Source organism: Ochotona princeps, chromosome 15, assembly GCF_030435755.1.
Source record: "Ochotona princeps isolate mOchPri1 chromosome 15, mOchPri1.hap1, whole genome shotgun sequence".
NCBI classification, from domain to species: Eukaryota; Metazoa; Chordata; class Mammalia; order Lagomorpha; family Ochotonidae; genus Ochotona; species Ochotona princeps.
The window spans coordinates 3,719,819-3,747,142 of NC_080846.1; the positions used below are offsets into that span (position 1 = coordinate 3,719,819).

General features: G+C 59.0%; 1 protein-coding gene across 2 annotated transcripts; it reads left to right on the forward strand.

Annotated features, from left to right (window-relative positions):
• Positions 1-1,131: 1,131 nt before the first annotated feature.
• Positions 1,132-26,288, forward strand: NFAM1 (NFAT activating protein with ITAM motif 1). 2 transcript variants are annotated; one of them, XM_058673233.1, is made up of 6 exons: positions 1,132-1,292; positions 11,896-12,225; positions 13,136-13,254; positions 16,494-16,577; positions 22,983-23,069; positions 24,570-26,288. In XM_058673233.1, exons 1-6 carry the CDS (start codon positions 1,202-1,204, stop codon positions 24,627-24,629), a joined length of 771 nt encoding a protein of 256 aa, XP_058529216.1. In that variant the 5' UTR covers positions 1,132-1,201; the 3' UTR covers positions 24,630-26,288. The 2 variants fall into 2 exon arrangements, with proteins under 2 accessions (XP_058529216.1, XP_004589784.3); XM_004589727.3 differs by having other exon boundaries at positions 11,899-12,225.
• Positions 26,289-27,324: the final 1,036 nt, after the last annotated feature.

The window sequence follows — 27,324 nt, forward strand, 5'->3', positions numbered from 1 at the left end:
CCCGACATGGGCTCCTGCTTCCCCACCAGCCTGGAGAGAGGCCTCTTGGCTACCCCCACCCCACCCCTGCCTTCTGCTCAGCCACGGCTGTTTAGGTGACTCCTGTGCCAGGTTCGAGGGGGTCAGGGCAGGTGTGGAGACAGCAGCACACCCCAGCCAGACTCCCCTGGGTGCAGGGCTGGCACAGATTGTGCCAGGTGGGAGAGGTAGGGTTGTGTGTCATCAGGGGAGGCCTTGGAAAGCGCTGGGTGACACCTGTCCATCACGTTGCATGGAGGTACTTAGAGGACCTGCTCCCCCCAGGAGCCGGGAGCAGCCTGAGCAGACTATCAGCGTCTCCGTGACATCTGCGACCATGCATCACCGTGATGGATCAACAGTCAGTGGCACCGGGGTCCCGCCCCCCCCCCCCCCCAGCGCCGGGACATGCTCTGCTCATTCATCTTCCTTGTCTGGTGGGTGGCCGGCTCCTGCCGGCCGCCCCTCCCCGCCCCCCACACTGCTGGCAGCTGGCCATGGGTCTCCGCTGAAGGGAAAGATGTGGGCAAGGGAGTGAGGCTGAGCCCCAGGATGCCGCACGCATGGAGTCCCCGTGGTGTTGGAGGAGGCACGTGACAGTGAGGACAGCGGCCAGATGGGGAAGCAGCTCCTGGTCCCGTGGCCTGGGGGTGGAAGAGTTTGGTGTTGGGGCAGCTGAGGAGGGGCGGGGGACCTGGGCCTCTGCCAGGGACTGGGCCAGGATGGGCAGCCCCAGGGGGTGGTGGGCTCTAGCTGGGGCTGGGCAAGGCAGCCCTGGGCTGGGCTGGATGGCTCCTGCCCTTCCCCCTCCCTGCCTACTACACCCCTGCCCCTTCTCCATCCTCCAAGCACTCCTGCCCTCTTCCGGGTTGAAGGCCCGCTGGCGGGGGGGCTGGGGGAGGCAGGCCCTTCCGAGGCAAGGGGAAGTTGAGTGTTTTGAGAAGCTTGTGGCCTCCCCTGCAGGGTCCCTACTGCCCGCCCCCCACCCCTCCCACTCCTGGCCACAACCCTGGCCCCTCCTGCTTTTCTGCTGTGAGGCCTGGGGTGGGGGGAAGGAGAGGATTTGGGAGGAGGAGGAAACACAAGCTCAGTGGGGAGGGGCCTTGTGGGGCCCTGAAGGGGAACTTGGCTGCTCCCTCCCTGGGGTTCAAGAGGAAGGAGGGCTGGACCGTGGCAGCCCCCAATGGAAAGCCGGTCCCCGTGCCCCGCCAGCCCCTTCGTGGCCGCAGTGCTCCTGGCGCTGTTCCCATCACCCTGGACCTCGCGGCTAGCAGGTAACCCCGCCCCCCCCCGCCGAAGGCAGTGCCCAGCACAGTGACCGAGGGGACAGCCATTCCGGGGAGGCCCTGGGGCCGGTGGAGGTGCTGACGCTCCCTAGGCCAGGGGACTCCTGGTGAGTGGGGTGGGGTCGGCCTAGACCTCTCCCTGCTGGGTTAGCCAGCCTTCCTGTCTGTGCCCCTGACCCTTAGGGAGGTGGGCCTTATGTGGTCAGGAGTGCGGGGCTGGGGGGCTTGAGAATCTGCCCAGGTACTATGGGCTGGAGCCGCGGGAGGGGCAGAGCCACCCAAGCAGAGATGAGGGTTGGGGCACCCAATGGAGCATTGTGTTCTTGGACACCAAACTGTCCCTCTTAACAGAAGGCCCCCCACCCCCCGCAACTTCCTGAAACACACCCAAGGGTCTGCTGACAGGAGCAGGGGGTGGGACGGGTCTGCCTAAGGCCTGATGCTTGGGTCACCTTCCTGGTCCCAGCTTTCCTGAAGACACGGGTGACCTGGATTCATGCCACGTTTGGCAAGGGTCTGCATGGGCTTGGGCAAGCTCTTCCTGTCCAGGGAACCCCCAGGAGTGCCCCTCCCCAGGAATGTGGGGCTGGAGCCCTACCCCTCGCCCCGTCCCATCTCATCCTCAGCCTCTCCCTCCCGAGTGACCTGGGCCAGCTGAGCCGCTTGCTCTGCCGTAGAGTTCAGAGAGTTCCTCCCTTCTTCCCTGCTTCCTTCCTTTCTCTCTTCCTTGCAGATTTTATGTATCTATTTATTGGAGAGAGAGAGAGATTTTCCAGCCGCTCACTCCCCACATGGCCACAGCAGCTAGGGCTGGGCCACGTCCAAGCTGGGAGCTAGGAGCCCCATCCGGGTCTCCCATGTGGATGTCAGGGGCCCAGGCCTTGGGGCATTTTCTGCTGCCTTCCCAGGAGCGTGAACAGGCAGTTGGATCAGAATGGAGCAGCAGGACTCAATGTGGGAGCTGTCATCACAGCGGATGGCTTAACCTCCTGACATGGCACCTCACTTGGCCTTCTATGAGGCGTCTAGAAGCTGCCCCCAGCACCCGTTTGTTAGCAGTTTCCCTGGTTATCATGAGCTTCACTGAGCCCTTAACGGGCACCCACTGTCCGCCACCCTCTCAGCACCCCCTGGGGGACCTGCTCTCCTCTACCAGCACTTCAAGGACCAAGAATGGAGGCCCTGGGTCTAGAGGCCAAGGCCAGCCTCATCCCTAGGTCAGCCTCGCCAGGGCCAGGTCGCCGGATTCTGGCCTCCTGTTGTCCTTCTGGGCAGGGAGTATTTATCACAGGAACATGCTCCCAGGAAGTCCGGAGCTGACCCGAGTGGACCCCTCTTGCAGCATCTGCCCCAGAGGTGGCCAGCTGTGTGTAACTCTGACCCGAGTGGTCCGCTCCTGCAGCATCTGGTGGGCAGCTGCTCCTGACGCAGGTTCCCCAACTCGCGCATTAGCTCAGCAGTCACCACATCCTGTGTTGGCTAGATGTGCGGGAGCCTCTGGTCACCTGCTGGACCGAGCGCCAGGCTGAGACAGGCAGGTGGGGGAGGCAGCAGGCACAGCGCAGATGAAGGCTGGGCGGCTGGAAGGCAGAGGAATACGGCATGCTGGCCTGCTCTGAATGCTTGCAGGTAGGGGTTCTGACCTCAGGGTCACCCCTTCCTCAGTGTTATGCCTTCTTCCTTGTGGGAGGCCTCTCCTCCCTTCAGGGGTTCCACTGCCTCCTACCACCAGACTGTGGGGTCATCACTCACTGCGTTTCTTACACTTGCACTTTCACTCCCGCACTTGGCCTTGGGGGAGCTGGAGGGAGGCCCCTGGTTCTCGCGGTCTACCCACGTGCCCATGAGGCCCGGGAGTGGCTGTTTTTCTTGCCAGGACTGCCCCCGCCTCTTTCTGCAGGGCCTGTGGGTGATCAGTGACTGTTTGTTGTTGTTTGACAATTAAAATGATCAAGACTGTTTCATGATGCATGGAAATTGCACAGAATTCAAACACCTGTCCGTAGCGTGGTTGGGTTGGCCTGCGGCCACATTTCACATGTATTCCTTGTCTGTCTGCTTCTGTGCTGTGGTGCTGGGCTTGGGGGCCACGTACGGCACCTGACGTGGTCCTGACATGGCTCTTGGGGGCCTGGAGGAGCCACCCCTGCCCCTTTTAAGTGGATTTTATTTTTTATTATTTAAAAACATTTTCTTGATTATTTTCATGTATTGCGAAGGAAGAGCTACAAAGAGCGAGAGACCTTGCAGCTGTTGGCTCCGTTTCACCCGTGACCGGGCTGTGTCTCCCAGTGTCTGGAGACCACCTGCTTGAGCCCCTCCACGCCTTCCAGCTGCGTGTGAGCAGGAATGTGGATAGGAAGCCAAGACTTGAACCCTGGGACTCCGATATGAAATGGGATTTTTTTTAAAAATGGTTTGTTGCCCCCAGCGTGGTAGCCGAATAGCTAAAGCCCCTGCCTTGCATGCGCCAGGATCCCAGATGGGTGCCAGTTCATACCTGGCTGTCCCTGCTTGTGGCCTGGGAAAGCAGTCAAGGATGGCCCAAAGCCTTGGGACCCTGCACCCGCATGGGAGACTCAGAAGAAGTTCCTGATTCCTGGCTTCGGATTGACTCAGCTTCAGCAATTGTGGTCACTTGAGGAGTGAGCCAGGAGCTGAAATATCTTTTTCTGTCTCTCCTTCTCTCTTCTCTCTGTAAATCTGACTTTCCAGTTAAAGTAAATACAATCTTTAAAAAGAAAGATCTGTTTAATTTTATTGGAAAGGCAGATTTTCAGAGAAGAGGGATGGAAAGATTTTCCGTCTGCTGGCTCACTCCCCAGGTGGTGGCATTAGCTGGAGCTGAGCCAGTCTGAAGCCAGGAGCCAGGAGCCTCCTCTGGGTCTCTCATGCAAGTACAGGGTCCCAAGGCTTTGGGCCGTCCTCGACTGCTTTCCCAGGCCACAGGCAGGGAGCTGGGTGGGAAACAGAGCAGCGGGACGTGAACCAACACCCATACCAGATGCCTGTGCATGCAGGCAGAGGATTGATTAATTGAGCCATCATGTAGACCCCTGAAGTAGGATCTTTTTAAAAAAAATTATTTATTTTTATTGCAAAATCAGATATACAGAAAGGAGGAGAGACAGAGAGGAAGATCTTCCATTCGATGATTCGCTCCCCAAGTGACTGCAACAGCCGGTGTTGCTTTGATCCGAAGCCAGGAGCCAGGAACTTCCTCCAGTCTCCTGTATGGGTACAGGATCCCAAGGGTTTGGGTCATCCTCCACTGCTTTCCCAGGCCACAGGCAGGGAGCTGGATGGGAAGTGGGGCCTCTGGGGTTAGAACCGGCGTCCATATGGGATCCCAGTGTGTTCAAGATGAGGACTTTAGCCACTAGGCCACTGTGCTGGGCCCTGAAATGGGATCTTAGCTGCTACATCAGATGCCCACCCTTGTTTTTTTTATATAAAAATGCATAACTAATTTATTTGTTTGGAAGGCAGAGACTGAGATCTCCCATCTCATTCCCGGAATGTTGACGACAGCCAGGGCTAGGCGACAACAGCCAGGGCTAGGCCAGGCAGAGGCCAGGAGCCAGGAACTCAGTTCCATAGGGGTGGCGGGAGCCAACTGTTCCAGCCATCACCTGCTGCCTCCCTGGGCTTTGGCAAGAAGAGGACGCCCAGCCGGGCAGCCTGCCACAGGCTGCAGGTGTGCTGGCCGCTGTGTGGATGCAGAGACGTCTGGGCGCCCTGCGGAGTGGAGTGAATGCATGGCTGTTTCCTTGGTTTTGGGAGGTGGCGTGAAGCTGCAAGGAGGGGCTCTTGGTCACCTAGCGAGCAGCTGAGTGGCCAGGGCCTGTGCTGGCTGCGCTGCCCCCCTCCTGCCTCCACCTGTCTCAGGCCTCTGAGGAAGGGAGGGGCTTAGAACAGGGGACAGGGTGTGCATGAGGCGGACACGGCTCACCCAGTGTTGGGCCGGTGTGTGCCCCACCTACCTGGCACCTGTGCTAGGTGATGCCCAGTCCCTGGAAGGTGTCCTCTTGCCTGCTGTCAAGGTCTAGCTCCTGCGTGGCCTTCTCTGTGGCTCCGCTTCTGGCCCTAAGTCCCTCCTCCAGAGTGTGACCTGTGCTTCCCTGAGGTGTGTGCACCACGGCAGAGCCTCCCTGGGAAAGGAGAAACGGGGCAGCTGGCAGTGTGCAAGTGGCAGTGTGCAGGCAGCTGGCAGTGTGCAGTTCCTGGAGGAGGAGGGGAGGTCAAAGAGGGAGGGTCATGAGGGTCAGAGGTCAAGGCCAGAAGCAGTAGGGGCCTCTGTGTAGTCCTACAGGAAAGTACCTGCCAGGGCTGGAAGCGGGCAGGAGTGGGGTGGGAGTAGTTGTGGCCAGCTGTGCAAAGGATGGGGGCGCTGGGGGTGGGTGAGGGGGCCTGAGGAGGCTGGGAGAGTTTTGTGCCCGCGGGCGTGGGATCTGGGGAGAGGTGGGGATTTCAGAGAAAGTCGGGATGAAAGTGGTCGGCCTCGCGCGTGGGAAGGAGTGAGAGTGTTGACAGGCGAGCCTTGGGTTTTCAAAGGGAGGCGGGGAGGAGTCGCTGGGGAAGACTCCAAGGCCTGCCAGGAAGCCTCCGGAAGGCTGAGATTTCTCTGTCCTCTTTGTAAACATGAGCACGTCGGTGGCCAGCTCAGAAGCCCACAGGGATGCTCCAGGTTTCCAGCACAGTGGAACTCCCCCTCCCGCCTCTAGGGCAGCCCAGAGAGCCCCAGCTCGGTCACGACTTCTTGGAGCTTCACCCAGGAGCTTTCTTGAGCTGCACACCCCTCTCCACGCCCCCTCCCCCAACTCTCATCTCCTCACAGAGCTTCTGAAGAGTCAGTGAAGCAAGACATCAAAGGGCCCGTAGCTGTGATGTCAGGTGGCAGAGCAGTGTGCAAGTCCAGTCCGGCCGCCTTCATGATCCCGCCTTAGGGTGGCTCGGATTTCCTTGGCGAGCTGGCTTCACCTTTATAACGCTGGAGGGATGGCAGAACCCTGAGGGGTCCGACTGGGGTCACCTTCCCTAGGAAGCCCCTGCCCTTGTTTGCTAGATTCTGCACCCCCAGGGACTTCTCCCAGCTGTGGGACTCAGTCTACCCCGAATGCTTTGGGCAGGTGGGTGTGGGCTCCCTGTGGAAGGAAGCACCTGGGGAGGGGTGGGCCTGTTCCCCTCACCCCACTGCACCCACCTCCACTCAGAGGCAAGAAGCAGAGCCCTGTCCACTGTGCCTCCTGCCGTCCCCACGCTGTCCTGATGCTCCTCTTTGGGGGCGGAAGGTGGGCATAGGGGGCAGGGAGAAGCCAGCCTTCTCCTCATCCAGTCTAGCCTGTACACCAGCTTGCCAAAGGAGCCCAAAGGGAGGCAACTGTTCAAAAACCATTCCTGGGACCAGATCTTGGGCATTCCACATTTGCTGGGTGTCCCCATCTGGGGCCTGGGGGTGTGAGAACAGACGTGGACAGGCTGTGGAAATGGCCCCAAAGCGAGTCATGTCCCTGTGCATCTTTGTGCTTGGGAAGTGTTGAAAGATGTGACAGCCAGGCTGAAGGCCTCGTTGGTGCTAACAGCTCTGTGAGACGCACTGCTCCACGGTGGCTCCCGCACCTGCTGCGCTCGCTGCCGCTGCTCCCCTGGCAGCCACCTGGCCACGCGCCCGCGAGGGAAGCCCGCGTCCAGGGCTGCTGACCTGGGATTCACTCTGGGGTTTGGGAGTAGGACCAACCACCCTGTCCCCAGGTGTGTTTCTCAGCAAGTAAGGCACCCAGAGGTGCCTGGGTTCTAATCCTTGCTGTGGTCCCGAACCCCCTGCTTCTTGCCAGTATACGCTCTGGAAAGCAGGTGACGGAGGCTCAGGGCCAAGGTTCTCGCCATCGACACGGGAGACCTGGCTCCTGGCTCTGGCCTGGACCAGCCCTGGCAGTCGTGGCCTTTTTGGGGTAAATCCACAGATGGGAGATTTCTGCTTGTCTTTCTATCTGTCAAATAAAATGAAAATAGATACAATGTAGATACTAAATCGGGGAGGGCGCCCCAGGCCCACCAGGTGGAGCGTGGGAACGGCTCCTTCCAGGGGCTGGGGAATCAGTGTTTTCCTTTAAAATCGACCTAAGCCGGGACGGACGCCTTTGATGTGCCTTCTGGGGCCCCCTCACGCGCTCCAAGCCTGTGAGGGGAGGGGGCTCCAGGCGGAGTGCAGAGTGGGCTGAGGTGTCCACCCAGGAGGTGGTGGTATGTGGACCAGCGAGAAAGCAGTTTTGAGAGCTCGTTAGCTGGCCTTGTCACATGGGTCTTGGGGACCCCTTCCTGCTGCTCTGCTCAGTGCAAATGACAATGGCAGTCCTGCAATATAATTCTGTGCGGGACTAGCCTCTGTCCCTGGCCATGTGTGCCCTCCAGGTAATCCATCTTAGGGTCTCAATTTCTGACTCCCCTTGGAAGGGTGTTTGCCTGCCTTTGGGAGGTTTCTCTCTGAGGGGTTTCTTAAAGCTACAGCTTTAAGAAAAGATACAAAGAGACAGCAGGTGACAGGGTGTGGTGGGCAGCTGGGGAGACCCATCTCCGCCACATTCCAGCTGTGCAAACTTCTGACCTCTGAGCTGCAGTTCTCTCACCTATAATAGGGGAGCAACTCCAGGGAGCATCAGCCTTTCCCATCAGCTGCTGCTGCCAAACCCGGGGGGGTGGTCACTCAGGGCGGGAGCCAGGACCTGGGAGCAGCTCAAGCCCAATGTGACCCCAAAGCACTCGTGGGGACAAGGGAGTCAGGGCTAGAGGCCACTGGGACAGGGTAATGCGGAGTCTGGAGCCTTCAGGCCAGGGACCTGGTAACGGGTGGTATGGAGCTGAGATATGTGACCCCGGGAGAAGAAGCCAGCAACATGGATGACGCAGGAACCAGCAGTCAAGTAAATCTGTTATGACATGTCGTAGTTTCTTAGGTTCTTTTTTTTGTTTTTTCTTCAATGTATTTTATTTAAAAGACACACACACACACACACACACACACACGGAGGAGAGGGAGAGAAGAGCCAGAGCTCCCATCCCTTGGTTCAATCCCTGAATGACTGCAATGGCGGGGGCTGGTCCAGGAGGAAGCCGGCATTGAGGAACTCTGAGTCTCCCACGTGGGTGGCAGGTGCACCTGCTGTTTCCCAGGCACATCAGCAAGCTAGAACAGTCAGGTGCTGTGGGAGTTAGGAGAAGCTGATGTGGCAGGTGGAGGCTTCACATACTTTGCCACAACACCAGCCATCCTTGTTGTATTTCCTAACCAGTCATCTCACCTGGACCTCCTTGGGGGCAGGGGACCTGGCGGGGCAGCAGGGAGCTGGGTGGAAGCTGGTGGGTGGGGGCATCAAGCCATGGTGGGGTGGGGCTGATTGTCAGTGTGGGTGGCCCAGAGTGAAGCTGCCAGGCCTTATACACCCTGACCGGCAGGGGTGGGTGCAGTACCTGCTCCCTGCTCTCAGCCCTGCAACGCATGTGGTCGTAAGTTTGTAGCGCCAGTCAGCAGCCTCTGTGTACCAGCTATGGGCCAAGGGCTCTTCCTGCACAGGCCTGTGGGCACAGCACACACCCAGCAAGGAGTCTAGGGCCAGGCTGGGGCGCTCCCCACCCCAGGGTCTACTCCAGCCCAGAGCAAGTGGTGGAGGCTGGGCCTGGGCAGGCCTCTGCAGCTCTCCACACCCAGCGCTGTGGCCTCCATGTGACTGTAAGGCCAGGCAGCCATGCTTATGTCACCAACTGGGCAAATTCTTGCGACTTTGGGCCTCCCACAGCTGCTGCTGCCTTCTGGTTGCTCCTGGATCCTGCACCTCCAAGACCTCGTGGCCCTGTCACATCCGGCTCCTGCTGCTGTGCAGCCCTGACCGCTGGTCATGCCCAGTACTGGGCCCCCAGGACTGGTGTTAGCACAGAGGGGTTGCCATAGCTGCCTGATGGAATTGCTGTGGTTGCCCCTGCCAGGTTCCCTGTTTTGCATACTTCCTGGTCACCTGTCTGGGCAGACTTAACAAGTTTCCTTTGCCCTGATAGCTCTGTTGACCTGGGGGTGTTGCCAGGCCAGGGGGACCTCTCCATGCAGGCCCTGGCTGGCCCTGTGACCTAACTTGAATGTATCCTCACATGCATGGGAAACACAAACACGTGACAGTTGGAAAGAAATGTGGGGACCTGAAATCACGTTGATCTGCAGCGCCGGAGGTCATTTCTGTTTGGCAGACAACTGGAGACTTGGGAACTGGGTCCCTCCATTGCACCCCACAAGGCACGGGTCCAGGAGAGGCTGGAGCCAGGCACTTGCCCTGGGGTGCTCACAGCTCTGGAAAGGGAAAGGACGGGGGGAGGCAGCCCCTCCAGTGTGGCTATACCTTCCTTTCCTGCCTGGCTCTCAGCGCCCTGTCTCCAGATGGGGAGTTGTTGTGACCAGGCTCAGCACAGGCAGCCCCAGCCAGGGCCATGCATTTTCATGATCCTACCCCTTCTGACCTTAAAATAACGAATCCCAGAAGAGCAGAGAACAATAGCTGCCTATTTTTATGGGCTCCTCCAGAATTGTCAAGATCAACTTAATTGCACTAGCAGATTCCTTTTCTAGAAGGACTCCAGACATCGGGATGGATGCTTTCCTGCCAGGACAAACAGGAAGGCGGCTTCCTCGTGCAGACAGTGTGGCTGCCCTCCCTGGGGTCTGTAGGGCCCCTTACACATGCTGTGAAGAGGAACAGCCCCCTACTGTGGCCTTCTTCCACTGCAGTGTGGGGAGGGGCAGGTTCCAACCCAGCTAAGGCTGAGCAAAGACAGCCCAGGGACCACTTGCTCTGCTGCTTCACAATGTCATTGTGACAGCCAGGCGGGAAGAGGAGGTACAAGGTGGCCTGTGGCCACGGAGCAGGTCTGGGGTTTCTGTAGGAGCCGACCGGCTGGGGAGATGGAGGCTGCAAGTGGAGGTGGCTTTTGCATGCATGGGGGTGCTACAGGCAAAGGGAATGGTGCTATCTTAGCCATCCGTACTGCATCCCACTTTCCCGGCCTCCTGAACTTCCCAATCCACCTGGTGAACCCCGTCACACCCTGCCACTCCACCCCCGCCCCATTCCAGTACTGGCATTGCTGCACCTTAACTGCAACAAGATCCCATGCTAGTTTTGCATGAAATGAATACAAACTCCTTGCTTCCAAAGTTCATGAAAAATGCACATTATGGAAAAACTATGCATGGACTTCAATTTTTGTCTTGATCCCCAAATAAGCATCTTCTAACTTTGTTGTGCGTGATCCCTCCAAAGCAGCGGCGACTGTGAGCATGAAACACAACAGCAGTGGTGTGGTTGTGTCCAGCAGCAGCCTGCAGGTGCCAGCTCCCGGATATCCCACCAGTGAGCACTGTGTGAATTAGATTCCCATTCTCTGGAAGTGCCTGGAGCTCTTGCGGGGGAGGGCCATCCCTTTAGGGCCAGGAAGCTCTAACTATCCCTAGGCCAGAGCTGCCAGCAATGACCTGGTGGAGGGAGTCTCCTGGCCCTCCTGGTGCTTTCCCAGGACTGGGGCTCAGCCTGGAGCTAGAGAGCCCAGCCTGGCTGCCCACCAGCTCCACACCCCGGGCAGGAGGCCCGCGCCTCTTTTTCCCCAACAAAATAAATCTTGCAGCTCCTCCGAGCGTCTCAAATGCATGATCTTCTGCCGGTTAACAACCCAGCCTGCGTGTTCTTGGCTGCTCGCCGTGACCTCCATTCAGCACTGGCTGCTGTGATGGGGTGGTGGGAGGCAGGGCCTGGGAGACTGGGGATATTGATGAGAAGGGGGCTTATGACCCCAGGCCAGAGTCACAGCAGTAACAGGGAAGCTGGCAGGAGGGTGAGAGGCCCCAAGAAGGAGGGCTGTGGATTTGGAGGCGGGGTGAGAGGTGGATTTCAGGCTGTTTGTGAATCTCCTCTGATGAGCACGAGTGGCAGAGGGGGTTGCTAAGAGCTTGAACGTCATGGTCAAGTTGAAACAGCAGAGCTCCTCTGTGTGGCTGGGAAAACTGCTGGGTTGTGGGGAGGGAGTGGGGGGCATTACTTATTCTACTATGGGGAAATGACCAGTCCCCAAGTGCCCTGCAGCCTGGACTCTCCTGCTGCCAGTCCAGTGCCGGGCAGACCTCCCCCACTCCCTTCTCTGCTGCCCGAAAGCTCTCTGCCTTTTTCCTTTTGTTTTCCTGCCTCTGTCACTGCGTGTTCTTACCTCTGGGCTGCCCCAGACCTGGGATCTTATTCTTGGTCTGTGGGAAGGAGGAGCTGGGGAAAGTTGGCTCTGGGCCTCCTAGCCCTGGTCGGTAGAGAGGGTGCAGCTCTGCCAAGTAGCTGTTGAGGGTTTGGGAGTTTGAGCTTGCTGACCCTCAGGCTCCTGCCCTGAACACAGTGAGGGTCTCCCCTTGTCTCCGGCTGCACCGGGAGAAGTGCGGTCTTGTGTGTGCAAGATGTTTGTTGCAGCCCTTGTGCACGGGAGCGCACAGGGACTGTGGGGCACCTGATCAGAGCACGGGACACGAACGCTGGGTGAGCCCGAGGTGACCTGCGGCTCTCATCCTCTGCAGGAGGACAATGGGTGACCCACATCGGCCCCCCCATCATGGTTTCCCTGGCCAACACACCGGTCTCACTGCACTGCAGATTCACTTACCCATTCACCCTCAAGCTCAAGGACTTCACATTCAGGTACTCTTACATGGATCTCCAGGGCCGCACCAGCTCTGAGAAGCCACTCACCTGCCAACCCGTGCCATCCAAAGACAATCAGACCCACATCCTGGAGTGCCGCGTCACCACCAGGCTGCCCAATGCGTCAGCCACTGGCACCTACTACTGCTCTGTCCGTTGGGCAGGCTTCGCTGTGCATGGTGAAGGCACCTTCATCTTGGTCAGAGGTGAGGTTTTCTGGGCAGCTCTTCTAGGACCAAGGTTGCAGCAGGGTATGGAGCCCTGAATATGGAGAGCAGAATGAGTTCCCACAGGCAACATCCCCAGAGTGCCCCTGGCTGACAGGTGCACCTAGGCTTCCAGCCGTGTGTGGAAAGGCTGGGATGTTGGATCCATTTCTCATCACCTCTGGCAGGTGATACAAGGGGATGCTCGGCCCCCAGGTCTCAATGTCCCTTCAACACAGAGTGGGGGTGACCAAGGTTAAGTACATCCTTCAGGGAGAGAGTCCTGGAATTCCCCTCGTTCTCCTTGGAGTGATGACCCTGAATGTTAGAAATGAGTTCATCACCAAGGCCATGGTTGTCTAATTGCCTCTGTGGTTCCCATGGGAAGGGGGCAGAATCCTACAGACCTGAGTTTGATACCCAAGCCCAGCACTTGCCTACATGTGACCCTGGACTTAGGCCCTGTGAGGATGACCAAGGCCATGCCCCTAGAGCTAGCATCTGCCCAGGAAGGGCTCAGGACCCCCCTGAGGGGTCTGGCATGTGCTTCACATTCTAGAGATTTGCCAGCCAGGGGAAAGGGAGGAAGGATGGAGAAGGAGGAGAGCTGTGCCCTCACCCAGTGCAGGTGCTGCCACCTGTGGGTCCTGGGACATACCTGTCTGCCCGTGTCATCACCAACCAGCTCTCTGAGGCAGGGCCACCAAGGGAGTGGGCCTTGTGGACTTGGCCTCCGAGAGAATCAGCAGACCTAGCAAGCAGGCATGGGCACAAGGACCTGGGGGGTGACTCCGGAGGCCTGGAAGGGTGTGAGGGGGCTGGGGTGAAGGAGAACATCCAGGATGCTGTGCGACAGGGCAGGCCCGCCTGCTCCAGGACCTCACGTCTGGCTCCCCTGCCTTCCCTGCAGACTCAGGGTACCAGGAACCTCCACAGAGCCCCCAGAAGGCACTGCTCTTCAGCTTCACTGGCCTCCTGACTGCCCTGAGTGTCTTGGGCACGGTGCTGCTCCTGCTGCTCTGGAAGAAGGTATGAGACACGCTTACCTGTGGTGCGGCACCTCCTCACACACACACCCCACCTGCCAGGGAGGTCTCTCAGGTGCACGGGGGCTGAGGGTGACCTGTGGCTAGCAGGCCCCCTTTAGATATCATTGCAAGAAACCAGGGCTCACCTGGCTGGCCCGTCATGGGTGCCTTGAACAAGGTGCCGGAAGCCACATTTTCTCGCCACACTCAGCATTCCTAGCTTCCGGGATTAGCATCCCCAGGCTGGATTGTCTTGAGCCAATAACCTGGTGGGGAAGGAACAGCTAAGAGCCCCCTGGTGTCAGGCTGCAGCCCTGGCACACTCTGGTTTGTGCTCCTGCCTTCCCTTCCCCTGACTCCAGAGACAGCAAGTACGCAGCACAGCCAGAGCAGGTGCAGATGCAGGGGGCAGCTTCTCCACCCTTAGCCTGGAGTGCAGGAGTCGGCACCTCCCTGGGCGCAATGTCTCTCTCTGGGCTTCCCCGGCCCTCAGCCTGTGCCCTGCTGTGGCCCAAGGCTCCAGCACGGGGCCTTGCATGTAGTAAGGCCTCAAGAATCGTGTGCTGCTAGGCTGCCAGGCTTCGAGCCTGCACAGCCCTTTCAGGCCTGTTGCTCCACTCATGCGTTCCTTACTTAAACAGACTGTGGCTGAGTGCCCACTGTGTGCCAGGCCCTGCAGACCAGGGAGCACATGGTCTGGTGGGAAGGCAGTGGCTGTTGGAGGGAGCTTGGGCTCTGCCCCTTTCTGACTCTAGGAGCTTGGCCCGTGCTGAAGTCCCCCATGCTGGACAAGGCAGGGAGACTGCCTTCCACAGAAGGCAGCTGGTATGGCGATCCCTGCCAGGAGTAGCCCCAGGGCTCAGGTGGGCCCCCTGGGGCAGGCGCTGTCCTCCCCTGGCATCTGACAACCCAGGCCCAGCCTCTTCCTTCCCTTGGCTCCAGACCTCCAAGGCCCCTTCCCTTGGCCCACCCCACGGGCTGCCCTTTGCTGGGTCTCTGTGAGTTGTCAGAGCCCAACTCCATCCTCAGAGTACTCCCCTGCTCCTGGGGTGCCCTACTGGGGTGATGGACAGCACTGCCCGATGGTGGGGCAATGCCCTGCCCTCCATCCATTGGCACCCCCCCCGGGCATCTTCACCCAGGATGTTCAGAACAGCACTGCGTCCCCGAGGCCTCTGCCTGTTGGCAAACGGCACGTGCACTCAGCATTCTTCAAGTTGTGTTCGTTCCCCTCTCGCTCCTGTGCCCAGGTCCTGGCGAGTCCTGGCCTCAGGCAGCCCAGGGCCAGTGCCCCTGCCCTGTGTCCCCTCACCTGGTCTCAGGGTTCCAGCACCCCCAGGCTGCTTCCTCGTGTGCTCACTCTGCTGCCCAGAGAGGCATCACGTGGCTGCTGCCTCCCCCTCCCCAAAGTGCAATCCTTGAAGGCCCCGGGGGAGCCTGGCTCAAGCTGTGGGAGGCGGGATGCAATAACTGCCTGTTGGGATCTGAGAGACGCAGAGAGCCGGCCGAGGTGTGAGGCGGGCAAGCCTACATTATCATTCCGAGTTTACAAAGCAAGAAACGGAACACCAAGGGGCTTCTGCTGACAGTAGCACCCAGGAGAGCAGAGCGAGGTCTTGGACTAGGGAGCCCTGTCCACTGCCTACCCTTGAGGAGGGCTCGGGCAGCAGAGAGCTGCGTGCAGACATGCAGAGGGAGAAGCCAGGCTGCTGGGTTTGTTCATCTAACCATTACAGTGGGAAGGGCAGTGTTGGCTACCTGGGATGCAGCCCTGTGTGGGTGGACCTGCTGCAAGGGACAGAGCACCCCAACCCCATCTGAGCATTCAGAGGAGGCTGTCTCTCTGATCTCCTGGGTACCCCTGGCCCAGGCCTCCTCGGCACCCCCTGAAATGCCTCTGCAGCTGGAGGTCCCTGTCCTGCCCTCAGTAGCCCATGCAGGTGCAGGGGCAGCAAAGGAGCCTCGGGAGATGCTAGTCCCACTGCCTGCTGGCCCAGGGCACTTTCTCAGCTGCAGCAGGCAGCTCAAGGCAGCCTGGAGCTCTGCCCAAGTCCCCTCCCCACCAAGGTGTGCCATGGGGCTAGCACCCTGGGGTGCTCAGCGCTCATCTCAGATGGGCAGCTACGAGGCTGGACCTGCATGTGTGCAGGTGCCTGAAGCTCCAGGGACCTTGCTCTGTAGCCTCAGGAGAGCTGACCCCAGGCTGGCCCCCAGGAGAGTTCACAGCCTTCACTGGGGAGGAGGGGAAGCCTCAGCATAGCGGGCGTTCTGGACAAGAAGCCCTGGGTGTCAGGTGTGCATTTCCCCTCCATGAAATGAGTGATTCCAGGCTCATCTTCCCTGGCCTTTATTAGAAGCAACTGGAGATGAGCACAAGCCCCACTGAGGGACACACCGGCCCCCGGGACCCCAGCCCCCAACTGTGCACACACTAATCGGGGCTGGGGCACTGCACAAAACCTCTGGGAACTGTCATGGCTGATTGCAACCCCCAGTTCTCATCCCACCTCCCCTGCCTCCTAGCTGGGTGACCTCAGCAAGCCTCCTGCCCTCTCTGAGCCTCCTGGCATGTAGAGCAGAGAGCTGATGGAGACCTGTGGGCACATTCGTCGCAGGCTGGGCCATCATGATGGCACCGGGGCTGGGGTAGTTGGCTCCTGCCAGAGCGAAGTCCTTCTCCAAGGGCTAATCCTGGGTAAATGGGCTGGGGCCTGGCAGGCAGCCAGAGTGTGTGATCAGCAGAGGCCGTGGTGGCTGCTTAGCTCTGCTGTCAGCAGGGTGGTGCCTGTGATGAGGGGGAACATCTCAACCGCGTCTCCCTGCGCACCGGAGCTGCCTGTGCGGTCCTGACTGTGGCCCAGCCTTGTGCTAGCCTAGCAGGCCTGTGACGGACGTGCGGCTTTGTGCAGCAACCCCTGTGAGCACTCAGACACAGATCTGTGAGGCAGGCACCTCCTGCAGGAGGACCTCGAACCAACGCAGGCAGGGTGGCCCCTTGCTTGTAGGCTGGTCCTTCTGAGGTCCCTGTCACATCTGGGCTGTGGCCCTGCCCACAGCCCTTTGCATCCTGGGTCCCTTCTGCCTCCTTAGCTCCAGGCACACAACAGGTTTTCAGTAAGGCCTGGAGGTACTGGTCATGTTTCCCCAGAGAGGGGGACAGCAGAGGCTGGTGCCTTGGAGGGCAGGGGTCTGGGGGCCCTTGGCCCTGCCCTGAGGGCTCTGGCTGCTTTCCCCACGCAGAAACAGATGCAGGTGCCAGGGAAGCGTTCAGATGCAAGACCAGCCGGCGCCCCCAAGCAGCCAGTAGCTGAATCCGTCTACACGGTGAGTCCTGGTCCCTCCATCTGTCCTGGGCCTGTGGCACCTGGGCGCTTCCCTAGCTCAGCCACAGGCCAGCCGTGGGAGCTGGGTCAGCCTCAAGTTCCCCCACCTTGCAGTCTATAGGAAGGTGGAAAGAAATGTGTCCCCAGGGAAGGTTCACAGGCAAGGGGCTGCCCCAGAGGAAAAGGTCACGTCGCCCCGCACCCTTAGCGCCTTAACACATCGGAGCTCTGTGTTGTGTCACAACAGACTGTGGCCCTGTTGGCTCCACCCCCTGTTGTGTGGGGAGCGTTTTCTGCTAAAACCTTCATAATTGCATGGAGGCTGCAGCCCCAGAGGAGGGCCTCCCAGCACCCTTAACCGGGGCAGGCAAGAACCCACCTTTCCCAGGGATATTCCATTAGCCTCACTTGGTGCCCTCTAGCCCTTGCAGGGAAGAAGGGCAAGCCAGCCTGTGTGAGTCACGGTCCCAGGTCAGGGCAGTCAGGGTGGGAAGGGTTGAGGAGTGGGGGAAAGTGGATGTACAACTGCCTCCTATCTTCTTTTTTCTTCTGGTAACTGGAAAGAGTGGAGAGAGAAGAGGGAGAGAGCTGCTCCCAGCAACCCAGCCGCATCCGTGCTCAGGAATGGGGGAAGGCTATCCGATGCTATCCCACAGTCCCCATGTGGAGCATGTTCTGAGGGTACTGCTTACGTGGTTTTGATAATTCTGAGGTGCTGTTGATTTTGTTGCTCCAAGGTTGAACTATTCTATTTCTTCTTTCTGTATCTGAGGAAAGAAGGGAGATAATGGGAGAAGCCGCACCCAGTCACCTCAGTACCCAGGGATGGGGAATGGCCACCCGGTAACATCTCAAGGTCCCCGAGGTGGAGTATGCTCTGCGGCTTCTGCTCAAGTGTTTTCAATAGTTCTGAAGTATTGTCGATTTCATCAATCCAAGGATGATGAAATCCTTCCAAGGTCAACTTGCTGACACAGTCCACCCCAGAGTCTCCATTCACCATGCTGTGAACTGGCCCAACCTGGCCCACCCCCAGACCCGACCCATATCTATTCCAGAGGGTACCATAACCTGGCCTGGTCTGAGCTGCTCCCAGCTTTGGTTCTTGTACTCACCTGCAAGGACTGCATCCTGACAAAGGAGTTCCCCAAGTTCCTCTATCAGGTCTCCTCCCAGTGGCAGATCTCGTGCGTACTGGTGGGTCCTTGGCCCAGACCTGCTTAGTCCACCTCCTGTCCTGGCAGGAACAGTGGCCTTGCCCAAGTAGCCCACACCCATTCTGGGTCTTACTGTTGGGTGCTATAGCCCAGCCACACCTGGTCCATACCCAGACACAGCTCTTGTGTGGTTCAGCGGATACTGAGACATAGCCCAGCCCATCCTACTCCCACTCTGGTTCTCACAAGCACCAGTGAGTGCTGGAGCCTAGTCCAGTCTGGCACACTCCAGTCCACACCAATGCCAAGGAACACTGCAGTCATGTCCATTCCAGTTCACCTCCCCCATCCCAGGTCTTGTGCCTACCAGTGGGAACCACTACCCAGATAGGCCATCCCCCTAGCTCCCCAACCAGGCCCGTTCCCAGCCACAGATCTATGGCGTGCCAGTGGTTGCTCTGACCAGCTCAGCATGTAGCCCATCCCCTGTCTTGGCCTCTGCTGTCAGATGCTGCAGTCTGGCCTGTCTAGGCCCACCCCCAGTCCCAACTCTTGTTGACAGCTGCTGAAGCCTAGACATGCCCGGTCTGCTCCCATCCCTGGCGTATGTAATCCAGTAGGTATAATAGCTGATCCCGGAATGACCAGTACTCTGCCCTGCTCCTGCAAGTGGGCTAAAGTTGGCCTGGCTTTACCCAGTCTACCCCCTCCAGAATCAACCCACACACTTGCTGATGGGTAGAGCTGCCTTGCCCAGCTTGACTAACACCCAGGCCAGAATCACATGCTCACCAGTGGGAGCTATGTCCCACCAGGGGAGTTTCCCAAGTTTCCCCACCAGGCCCACTCCAAGACCCAGGTCTCATGTGTTCTTGTGTGTGCTGGGCCCTTACCCAGCATAGTCTGCCCATCCCTCCCCACATCCCAGCCTTTGTGTGTATTGGTGGATATTGCAGCCCAGCCTGCCTCACATCCTGTTCTTGGGTGTATATGTGTGTGCTGCAGCCTGGACCAGCCTGGCCTGATCTCAAGCCCAGCAGTCATGTGTGTCAGAGGGTTCTGTGGTCATGCCAAGCTCAGCCTGTCTCCAACTCCCAGCTTTTAAGCGAACCAGTAGAAATTGCAGTCCCAGTAGGGTGTGCCCACAAATCCTCATGGCATCTACCCAAGACCTGGTTCTCTGGCATGCTGGCCCATGCTAATGTGTCATGGCCCAGTCTAACATGACCCATCCCCTGTTCTAGCTCGCACTGGTGGGTACTGTGATCTAGTCCTGCCAGGTAAGCCCCCAGCCCTAGCTTTAGTGTAGACTGGAGTGTGGTGGTTTTCAGTGAGCCATGCTTACTAGCTCAGCTCAGGTCCCCCATGTTGGTTGGTGCATTAGTCTGATCCATAAAGGTCCTCCAGATTCCCCCCCAGACCACTCTGTCTCAGCCCCCTTGCTTCTTTGCAAGTACGGTGGTTGATGCAAGTCCCTCAGAAGTCCTTCCTTACCTGCAATATATTCCCTCAGCGGTCCTCCGTCCCACACATCTCCTTGTCCATTTCCCTGATCAACCCACAGTCCTTGCACTTGGGAACGCATGGGTTCCCCAGCCCCGCCTTCCAAAGCCTACTCTTCCGGTAGGTTGGTATGCTGGCCTGGAGTTCTGCCCATCCACTAGGGTCCTAAGCTCCTGGCACGTGTGCCAGTCTGGGACCTTACTCCTCCATACACCCAAGATCCAGGCCCACTCAGAGTTCTTCAAGCCCAGACAAGCAGCAAACCAGGCCAGCATGCCAACCTAAGGGCTCTCCCCTCCTCCACTCCGTCCAGGACCATGCATGTGGAAAATCCCTAGGCTTCTCTGTCTGCCTGGACATGAGCCTCCAGGTCCCTGCACATCTCACTGGCACCATCCCCGAGTCTGCCCCGCCGTCCTGCATCCCCAGGCCCTCAAAGAGCCAGCTGCCAGGCCCAGGCACAAAAGGTGGTGGCCGACAACCCTGGGCACCCGTGACGCAAAACTCCAAATCCCAGTTCTTGACCCACTTTGAGTGCCTCTACCCACGGTTGTCCTGGTCACAGATGGCAGCCACTCCACCTTCCAGCTGCACAGGACGAACATCCTGAGGTTGTCCTATCCTTCTCTTCCAATCCCTGCCTGGCTCTGGCCTGTCAGACCTGCCCCAGCCTCCCATGCTCCTGTGGCCACTCCACTTCCTGGCCCAGAGGCCTGTGTCTGACCTCCGATGTCCCTGCAGGGTTGCCACTTGCTGCACTGTCTGTTTCACTCCAGGGTTCCCACCTTACCCAGGAGCTGTCTCCCTCGGCTGGAGTGGGTCCTTCCTGCGGCTGCCATCGGGCTCTCCCTCATGCCTCTGCTTGCTGTTCAGCATGGCCTCTCCCCATCTCAACACTGCAGCACCCCCATCCCACCCTCACCCAGTGTCCCCTCAGGCTTCCTTTTGCTGCTGAAATCACTGCCAACCTTGAGCTCACTCCCTTCCTGCTGTACCCTGGCCCAATGCACACAGTAGGTGTGCAGCCATCACCTGCCCACAGAAGTGTGTTCAGACCCTGCAAGGTGTCTGGGTCCTGTGGGGCCCGCGCCAGGCAGAAGGAACAGGTGACAGGTAAGGAGCATCAGGGCTGATGCCCACCTGCCCCCCAGTGGGGTCCTAATGCCTTCCCTAGCTCTGCTCCCGGCCTCTGCCTGGCCTGTGTTCCCCTTGTTGTTCTCAGTGTCCTTGCCCCCAATCCTTGTAGCCAGAGGGACCTTCCTCACTCTGGACTCCTGTTTGCAGTTGAGTAAATGCTCCCAGCCCTCCTCCCTGTGCCTCTCAGAGCAGAGGGCTGAGGTAGGTCTTGCCCTTGTCCCAGAGCCTGAGTGTTCCCTGTCCATCAGGTATTGCCCCACCTTGATCAGCATGCGTCCATGGACCCGCTGGTGAGGCCTAGGCCCCAGGCAGCTGACTTCAGACCTGGTCTCTGTCTGACTGCAGAGAGCTCTTGGCACTGACTTCACACCCTAGCCAGGCTGAAGACCAGAGCTCCCCGGGAAGCAGGAGGGCAATGGGCCTGGACATCTTGGGTCTCAGACAGTCAGCTTTAGCAGGGCCATCCAGCCCCAGCCTGGATACAATGCCAGACAGAACAGCCTTGTGGGAACTGCATAGAGAGGCCTGCACAGCCTTTCCCAGCAGGTGCACCTCAGGGAGGCTGCCAGGTCAAGCTGGGAGGAGAGCTGCTGACACTGCACCCTGCACATCACAGCTAGGTGGTGCAGGTCACATCCCCAGTGCGAATACAGCTAGCAGGTCAGGACTTGGAACAGGCCTCACTCGGGGCTGCTAATTGGTGTCCTCCCTTGGCCCCAGCTCCCAGCTACTCCTGCGCTGCCCTCTCCTGCCTCCAGGGTCCTTGATTCTGGCTCTAGAAGCTTCTGACAGTCTGGGCTCATGTGTGCAGGGCAGGACAAAGAGCCAGGCTTGAGGGCGCAGGGACCACCTGCAGGTCTCAGGAGGTTACCCTTCCATGATGCCACGCAAGCAGGTGCTTCTCTCCTCTCTGCCTGTGACCCGCTACATCTAGCTCTAGGGGCCGTCAGATGGATTAGATCTTGGAGCCATCTGGGGCTGATGGGCTGCCAAAGGACATGGCCCTCCCTGCACGCTGGGGCTTCCCGCAGTGTGTATTGCTGCTCTCAGACCCCACAAGTTGCCCTCCTCCTGGAAATAGGCTCCTCTTTGGGGAGGAGGCAGGTTGGATGCCCCTCTCCCAAGACCCTCCCTTTTTCTGGCCTAAAGGCCTCTTGAATGGGTCCCCAGGGCCGCCCCATCCTGTGTTTGACACCCCTGAAGCAAGGGTCTCCCAAGTGCCAAATGGTTTATTACACGGGTTTTCATGCCCTGCTGCCTCCCGATGTCTCCCCTCCCCTTCCATCCCCGCCTCCCCACCTCCTCCCGCCTCTGAGCACCACCTGTCTCTCCACCCTGCACGCGGCAACCCCTGCTTGACTGTTGCCAGGGAAACCGCCTCCTTGGCAACCAGCCGGCATCTATATGACACACACACTTGGGAAGCAGGGGATACTGCTGCTGGCTTAGGCTGTTGGTAGATTCTGCCCTGAGGCCCAACAGGGTCTGACTGGGTCCAGGTTGTGCACACAGGGAAGCGAGAGAGGGCACCACCTTCTTGAGTGGTCATTCTACAGGTGTCCATTAAGCACCTACTGTGGGCATGACTCTTCACAGCCCTGCATACCCAGCATCTCATTTAATCTTGCAACATGGACTTAGTCCTCATTTTGTAGAGGGAGAAACTGAGGCAGAGTGAGGTGAAAGGGTGCCTGTGGCAGACAGATGCCAGAGCCAAGAGCTCCACCTCGTCTTGTCTGACTTCAGAGCCCTTCTGCTCAGCGTGAGGTATCTGAGAGGAGCCAAGAGGAGCCCTAGGACAGCCGAGTGAGGGAGGTGTCTGTCCCAGGCCAGCGGGGGCTCTCAGGGGCAAGGTTCTGTGATGCACCAGTGCAGGGAGTTGTGGAGGCCAGGCTTCCCATGTAGCCAGGCCCGCCGTTCCTTCAGCTTCCCCGGGAAGAGGCCTGGCCCGGGTAGGGTTGTGGTCAAAGTGGGTAGTGAGAGCCTTAGGCTTCCAAGAGGAGTGTCTAGGTAATAACTGGGGCCCAAGCGGTCAGGGATAGGTGGCTGAGGGGGATGAAAGGAAAATGATTGGCAAGGTGAGGGCGAGGGGCATGCTGAGATCCAAGGTTGGACTTGGGGTTCCCTCTGCAGGGCCTGGCCTTGGTGGACGAGGATAGTGACCCCAGTGAGGACACTGACTGGGTGCTAGAGGGTGTGGGCGGATGGGGCGGAACCTTCACTGTGTAGGGGCTTTGAGTTGGTTGCTGAAGGTAGGGATGCCAAGAGTAGCCTCAGGCGGCATGCAACAGGCTACTGGCTGCCAGGCCCTTAAGGATCTAAGAACAGGCATGGACCACAGAAGCAGGCCTGGGTCCTTCCTCTGGCCAACCAGGTGGGGCAGAGTGGTCCTTGGTGGTGCCAGGGGGGAGATGGGCCAAAGGAGTTGACTAGGACAGACAGAAAGGGGTGAGTGACTGTGGGAGCAGCAGCTCATGCACAACATAGCATACACAGCATGGCTGGGCACAGGGTCCCACCTCCTGTGGGCTCCCACAGTGCAGGCTCTGGGGTCCCAGGCGCTGCCCCCTGTGTGCCCCCGTCTGACCCCCATGCCCTGTCTCCTACAGGCCCTGCAGCGCCGGGAGACCGAGGTTTATGCCTGCATTGAGCAGGAGGCCTGCAGTTCACCCTTCTCCTGGAGCCCCGTTTCCCAGGTACACAGGGCTCTGGGCAGTGAGCCTGACTGATTCCTCCTTGGTTCTCAGATGGCATCAACAGGACCTGCCTGCGGGTATTTCTGCCTGGCTGCTGAGTGCCAGCCCCCCTGGTGGAGAATGCCTGCTCCAGCCCTCAGCAGCTATGCTGTCTGAGCTGAGGGTCTGCCCTGTAAACTAAGGACCCCGTCCTGTAGACCTGCCCAGGGTGGGGAGTATGATGCTGAAATGGCTGTCTGGGACCCAGCAGGCACACGGCCGTGTCAGTGGTCCTGACTGCCACTGGGCACAGCGCAGGATCCTCAGGCACGGGTGTTAGGTCTCTGGATGCCCCAGGTTAGTGTTGACCAAACCTAGGGCTTGAAAGTGGTGGGCTCCACTGTCATGATCAGGACCGAGTCTCGGGGGTGTCACTTAACTATTTTGCTAAGATTTATTTATTTATCTGAAAGGGCAGAATTACGGAGAGAGAAAAGGAGAGACAGAGGGATCTTCCATCTGTTGGTTTAGGGTTAGCCTCCACACCCGCCCCCCAAATGGCTGCAGTGGCCAGAGCTGGGCCAGTCCAAAGCCAGGAGCCAGGAGCCAGGAGCTTCCTGCAGGTCTCCCTCACAGCTGCATGGAGGCAGAGTGACACAGGGTTCTTCCATCCACTGGTTCATCCCCCAGATGTCCACAGCCCTGGGCTGAGGCAGAGTGAAGCCAGGACCAGGAACTCATTTGGGTCTCTTGTGTGGGTGGCAGGAATCATCCACCCAACTGTCTTGGGCTGTTTTCCCAGACACGTTAGCAGGAGCAGCTGGGGCTTCAACCAGTGCTCCGATGTGGGATGCAGGCATGCCAGTGGCAGCTTCATGCGCTGCATGACGTGCTGGCACTATGTTTTCTGTCTCAAGCTGCGGTTCAGGAGCCTGTCTCAGTCCCAGCCATTGTGGTCATTTGGGAGAGTGGACCAGAGGATGAAGATCCCTCTCGCTGCCTTTTAAGTAAATAAACAGATCTGTGTACATTTGGCTCACCTGTGAAATGGGTGATCAATGTCCTTCCCACCACCTGCAGGCCTGTCGGAGAAACACAAGGGTCTGGGGCTTGGCCTCCGTTGGCTGGGGCTTGGCCTCCCTTGCCTGGGGCTTGGCCTCCCTTGGCTGGGGCTTGGCCTCCCTCAGCTGTGGCTTGGTCTCCCTTGGCTGGGGCTTGGCCTCCCTTGGCTGTGGCTTGGCCTCCCTTGGCTGTGGCTTGGCCTCCCTTGGCTGGGGCTGGCACTGTTTGTTCAGCCTGCTATTGTCAGGGCCCTGCTAGAGCCAGCCTGGTAAGGGAGACTGTGAGGCTAGAAAGCAGAGGACAGTTGGGTGGGGGAGGGGCTGGCCAGGCAAGACTGGGGTCAGAGGGCAGTCCCCCTGGGAAAGCTGAACCCGAGGAAATCTCCCCTGGCTGAAACTGAATCATTGTAAGCCCATTCTCTTCCTTCCCTAATGCTTTCTTCTCTGATTTGTGATCCAGGGGACATCGCATAGAACAGAGGATGACGGCAAATTCAACCAGGTCTATGAGAATCTTTAGAATGCAATCACCAGCTGGGGGTCCTGTCCTGGCTCAGAGCAGCCTTGCCCCCAGAGGACTTGCTCTGAGCCAGCCCCAGGTCCAAGGCCCCAGGGGTGGCAGCCAAACACTTACCTTCACAGCAGCGGCCTTCCAGCACCTTCCACACCAGGCTCTTCCATTGCTCCACGGGCCCAGCCAGAAAAAGTGCTACTTTCCGCTTGTTCCTGGAGCCCTCCTGCCCCCGCTCATATCCCGCACAGCGGTGCCCGTGGCTCTCTCATTGCCTGCCTCACAGCCAGCTGTCTTGGCAGATCCACAGATGCCCAGCAACTACCCAGCAGAGGTCCCTCATCTGCTGTGTGCAGGAAGGAGCACCGAGGTGGGGACAAGTGAAGGAGTGACCCAGCGGCCAGGCTGAAAGTACATATGGCCACTGCAGGGTAGGCGGTGGGGCGGGAAGGGAGGAGTTGGGGTGGCCAAGAAGGGGTTGGACTGGGCCCAGAGACTGATGTGGGAGCCCTGGCTCAGTGCTGGGAGCCTAAGGGCAGGGAGGTAGAGAGGCAGGGGTGGTGGGATGGGAAGGGAGTTGGCTAGACAGGACCTGAAGCCGTACCCCCCACTACACTTGCCTCTCCTCTTGTGGCCCAGCTGTGCCTCCTCCTTCTGTCCAAGTTCCTGCCCTCTGAGTGTCCTGACTGGGTCACCTGGGCCTTTCTCCTGTCCTCTCCGTCCTTCCTGCCTTAGATCCCGCCCCTGGCTCCCTGGAGCCATGCCCATGACAGCTGCTTCCCTCCCCTTGTGGTCCAGCTGTGTGACATGGTGCCTGGATGGGAGATGGGGCCCTCTGGGTGACAGAAGCCCAGGGTGCCTGTGCACAGGGATTCCCCTGTGCCTAGCCCTAAGCCATGGCTGCTCCATGTGTTCCCATCAGCACTCGTGTCACCCAGGGACAGCCTGTGGTGTGAGCAGAAACTTCTCCAGGCAGACAGCTCGGGGTCCCCACCACCCAGGCAGAGGGCTGTGTGCTCTGCTTAGCGTTTCTCCCCGGCCTGGGGCTTTCTTGGTGTCTGTGTGCTCATTTGTGCCATGGGCTGGTCAGAACTTCCTCCGACTGCCCCTAACTGTCCTTGTAACTCCAACCCCAGATATACTCAGATATACTCAGGGAGTGTGGGGGCACCTGAATGTGAGCCACAGTCCCAGTCCCTAGGCAACCTTGGGGCCCCCAGCTCCTGGGCTGCAGGTGGCACCCTGAGTTCTACTTGTAGGTCAGGAGAGAAGGGCTAGGGGTGGAGAGTGGCACAGGCTGACCTTAAGTCCCCAGGCCCTCTGCTAAGGTGGACGGGCCTTTCTGGACCTTGCTGGGCCTCCCAGCACACATAGCCAGGTGGGCTCTTAGTGCCTTCCCCACAAGAAGCCAGGGTTAATGAACTCCATGCAGCAGGCTCCTGACTCCTATTACCTGAAGCAGGGAGTGGGCAGTGGCCGGCTGTGAGGATCCCCGGAGAGCAGGAGCCAGAAAGACCAGGGGTGCCCACCTCACTAGCCCCTCCTCCTGGGCCTTTACAGGGACCCTGGGCCAGGCCCCAACCACAGCAGTCTCTCTGGAGCCCCTGTCCCCAGTCTCCTCTATGCCAAGTGACTGAGGAATCACAATAAAACTGCCTTTGGATCTTGCTTCTGCTCCTCCCCCCTCCCAATCAAGATCGTCCCTGGTTCCTACCTCACTTGGACTAAGACCTCCTCCTGACCCAGCACCCCTCTGGTGGACATACACATTGGCTAAGCCTGGTTTGAGACAAGGCTGGGAGGACAGAGGGTGCTGAGTCCCAAGGCAGGCAGGAGAGAGGCAGGAAGGAGGTGAGGGTGGGTAGAATCTTAGAAGGGCTTTGATGTAAGGCAGTTGGGGCAAGAATATCCTAGGTTTCTCCCTGGACAGGAAAGATGGAACACGTAGGCTAGACTGAACGAGCACCTGCTTGGAAGAGGGAGGAAGGAAGGTCTGAGAAGGCAGGGGGCACAGGACAGGCTGGGTCTGACTCTATGGGCTTCCCTGTGGCAGTGTGGACGTGGGCCAGCTGCTCCCCACCAGCCTGGGTTTCCAGTGACCATCGAGAGGCTCAGCAAGTCCTCAGAGGGCACAGATCTTGTGCAGGTTGGGTGAGGTTGTATCCTCTGGAGGAAGATGAAAAGGCTGCTTGGCACAGAGTGGGAGGTGTCTACCACAAGAAGGCAGGGCTGAGACTCTGCACCTGTTCCTAGGGAACACCTGGGCTGCCCAGAACATGGGGTAGGGGTGGCGGGAGCACATTCAGAGTCAGATGGGCAGGGCAAGCAGAGTGGGGAGGTAGGGGCACAGTGGGGCCAAGACAGGGAGAGGTGAAGATGATTCAAGGGTACCCAAGGGAGAGGCTGGAGTGGAACCAGAAGCTCCAGGAGAAGGGGAGTCTTGGGCCCAAGGTGCCCCCAGGCTTAGTGTAGGCAGAATCTTTATCCCAGATGGCCCCACTCTCCGCAGCCAGCCCAGACTCTCCTCCCAGGATCCACTGGTTCTGCCCAACCCTGCTGGGCTAGTCCACTCTCTCCTCTGGCCCAGCCTAGCCTACCCTCCCTCCGCTGTCTTGCTCAGGTCACCTTTGGGGTATAAGACGCATTTTGGCCACCAGGACACTATGACACTGTAGGGCATCCTCTCTCCCCCTTCAAGCCTTCG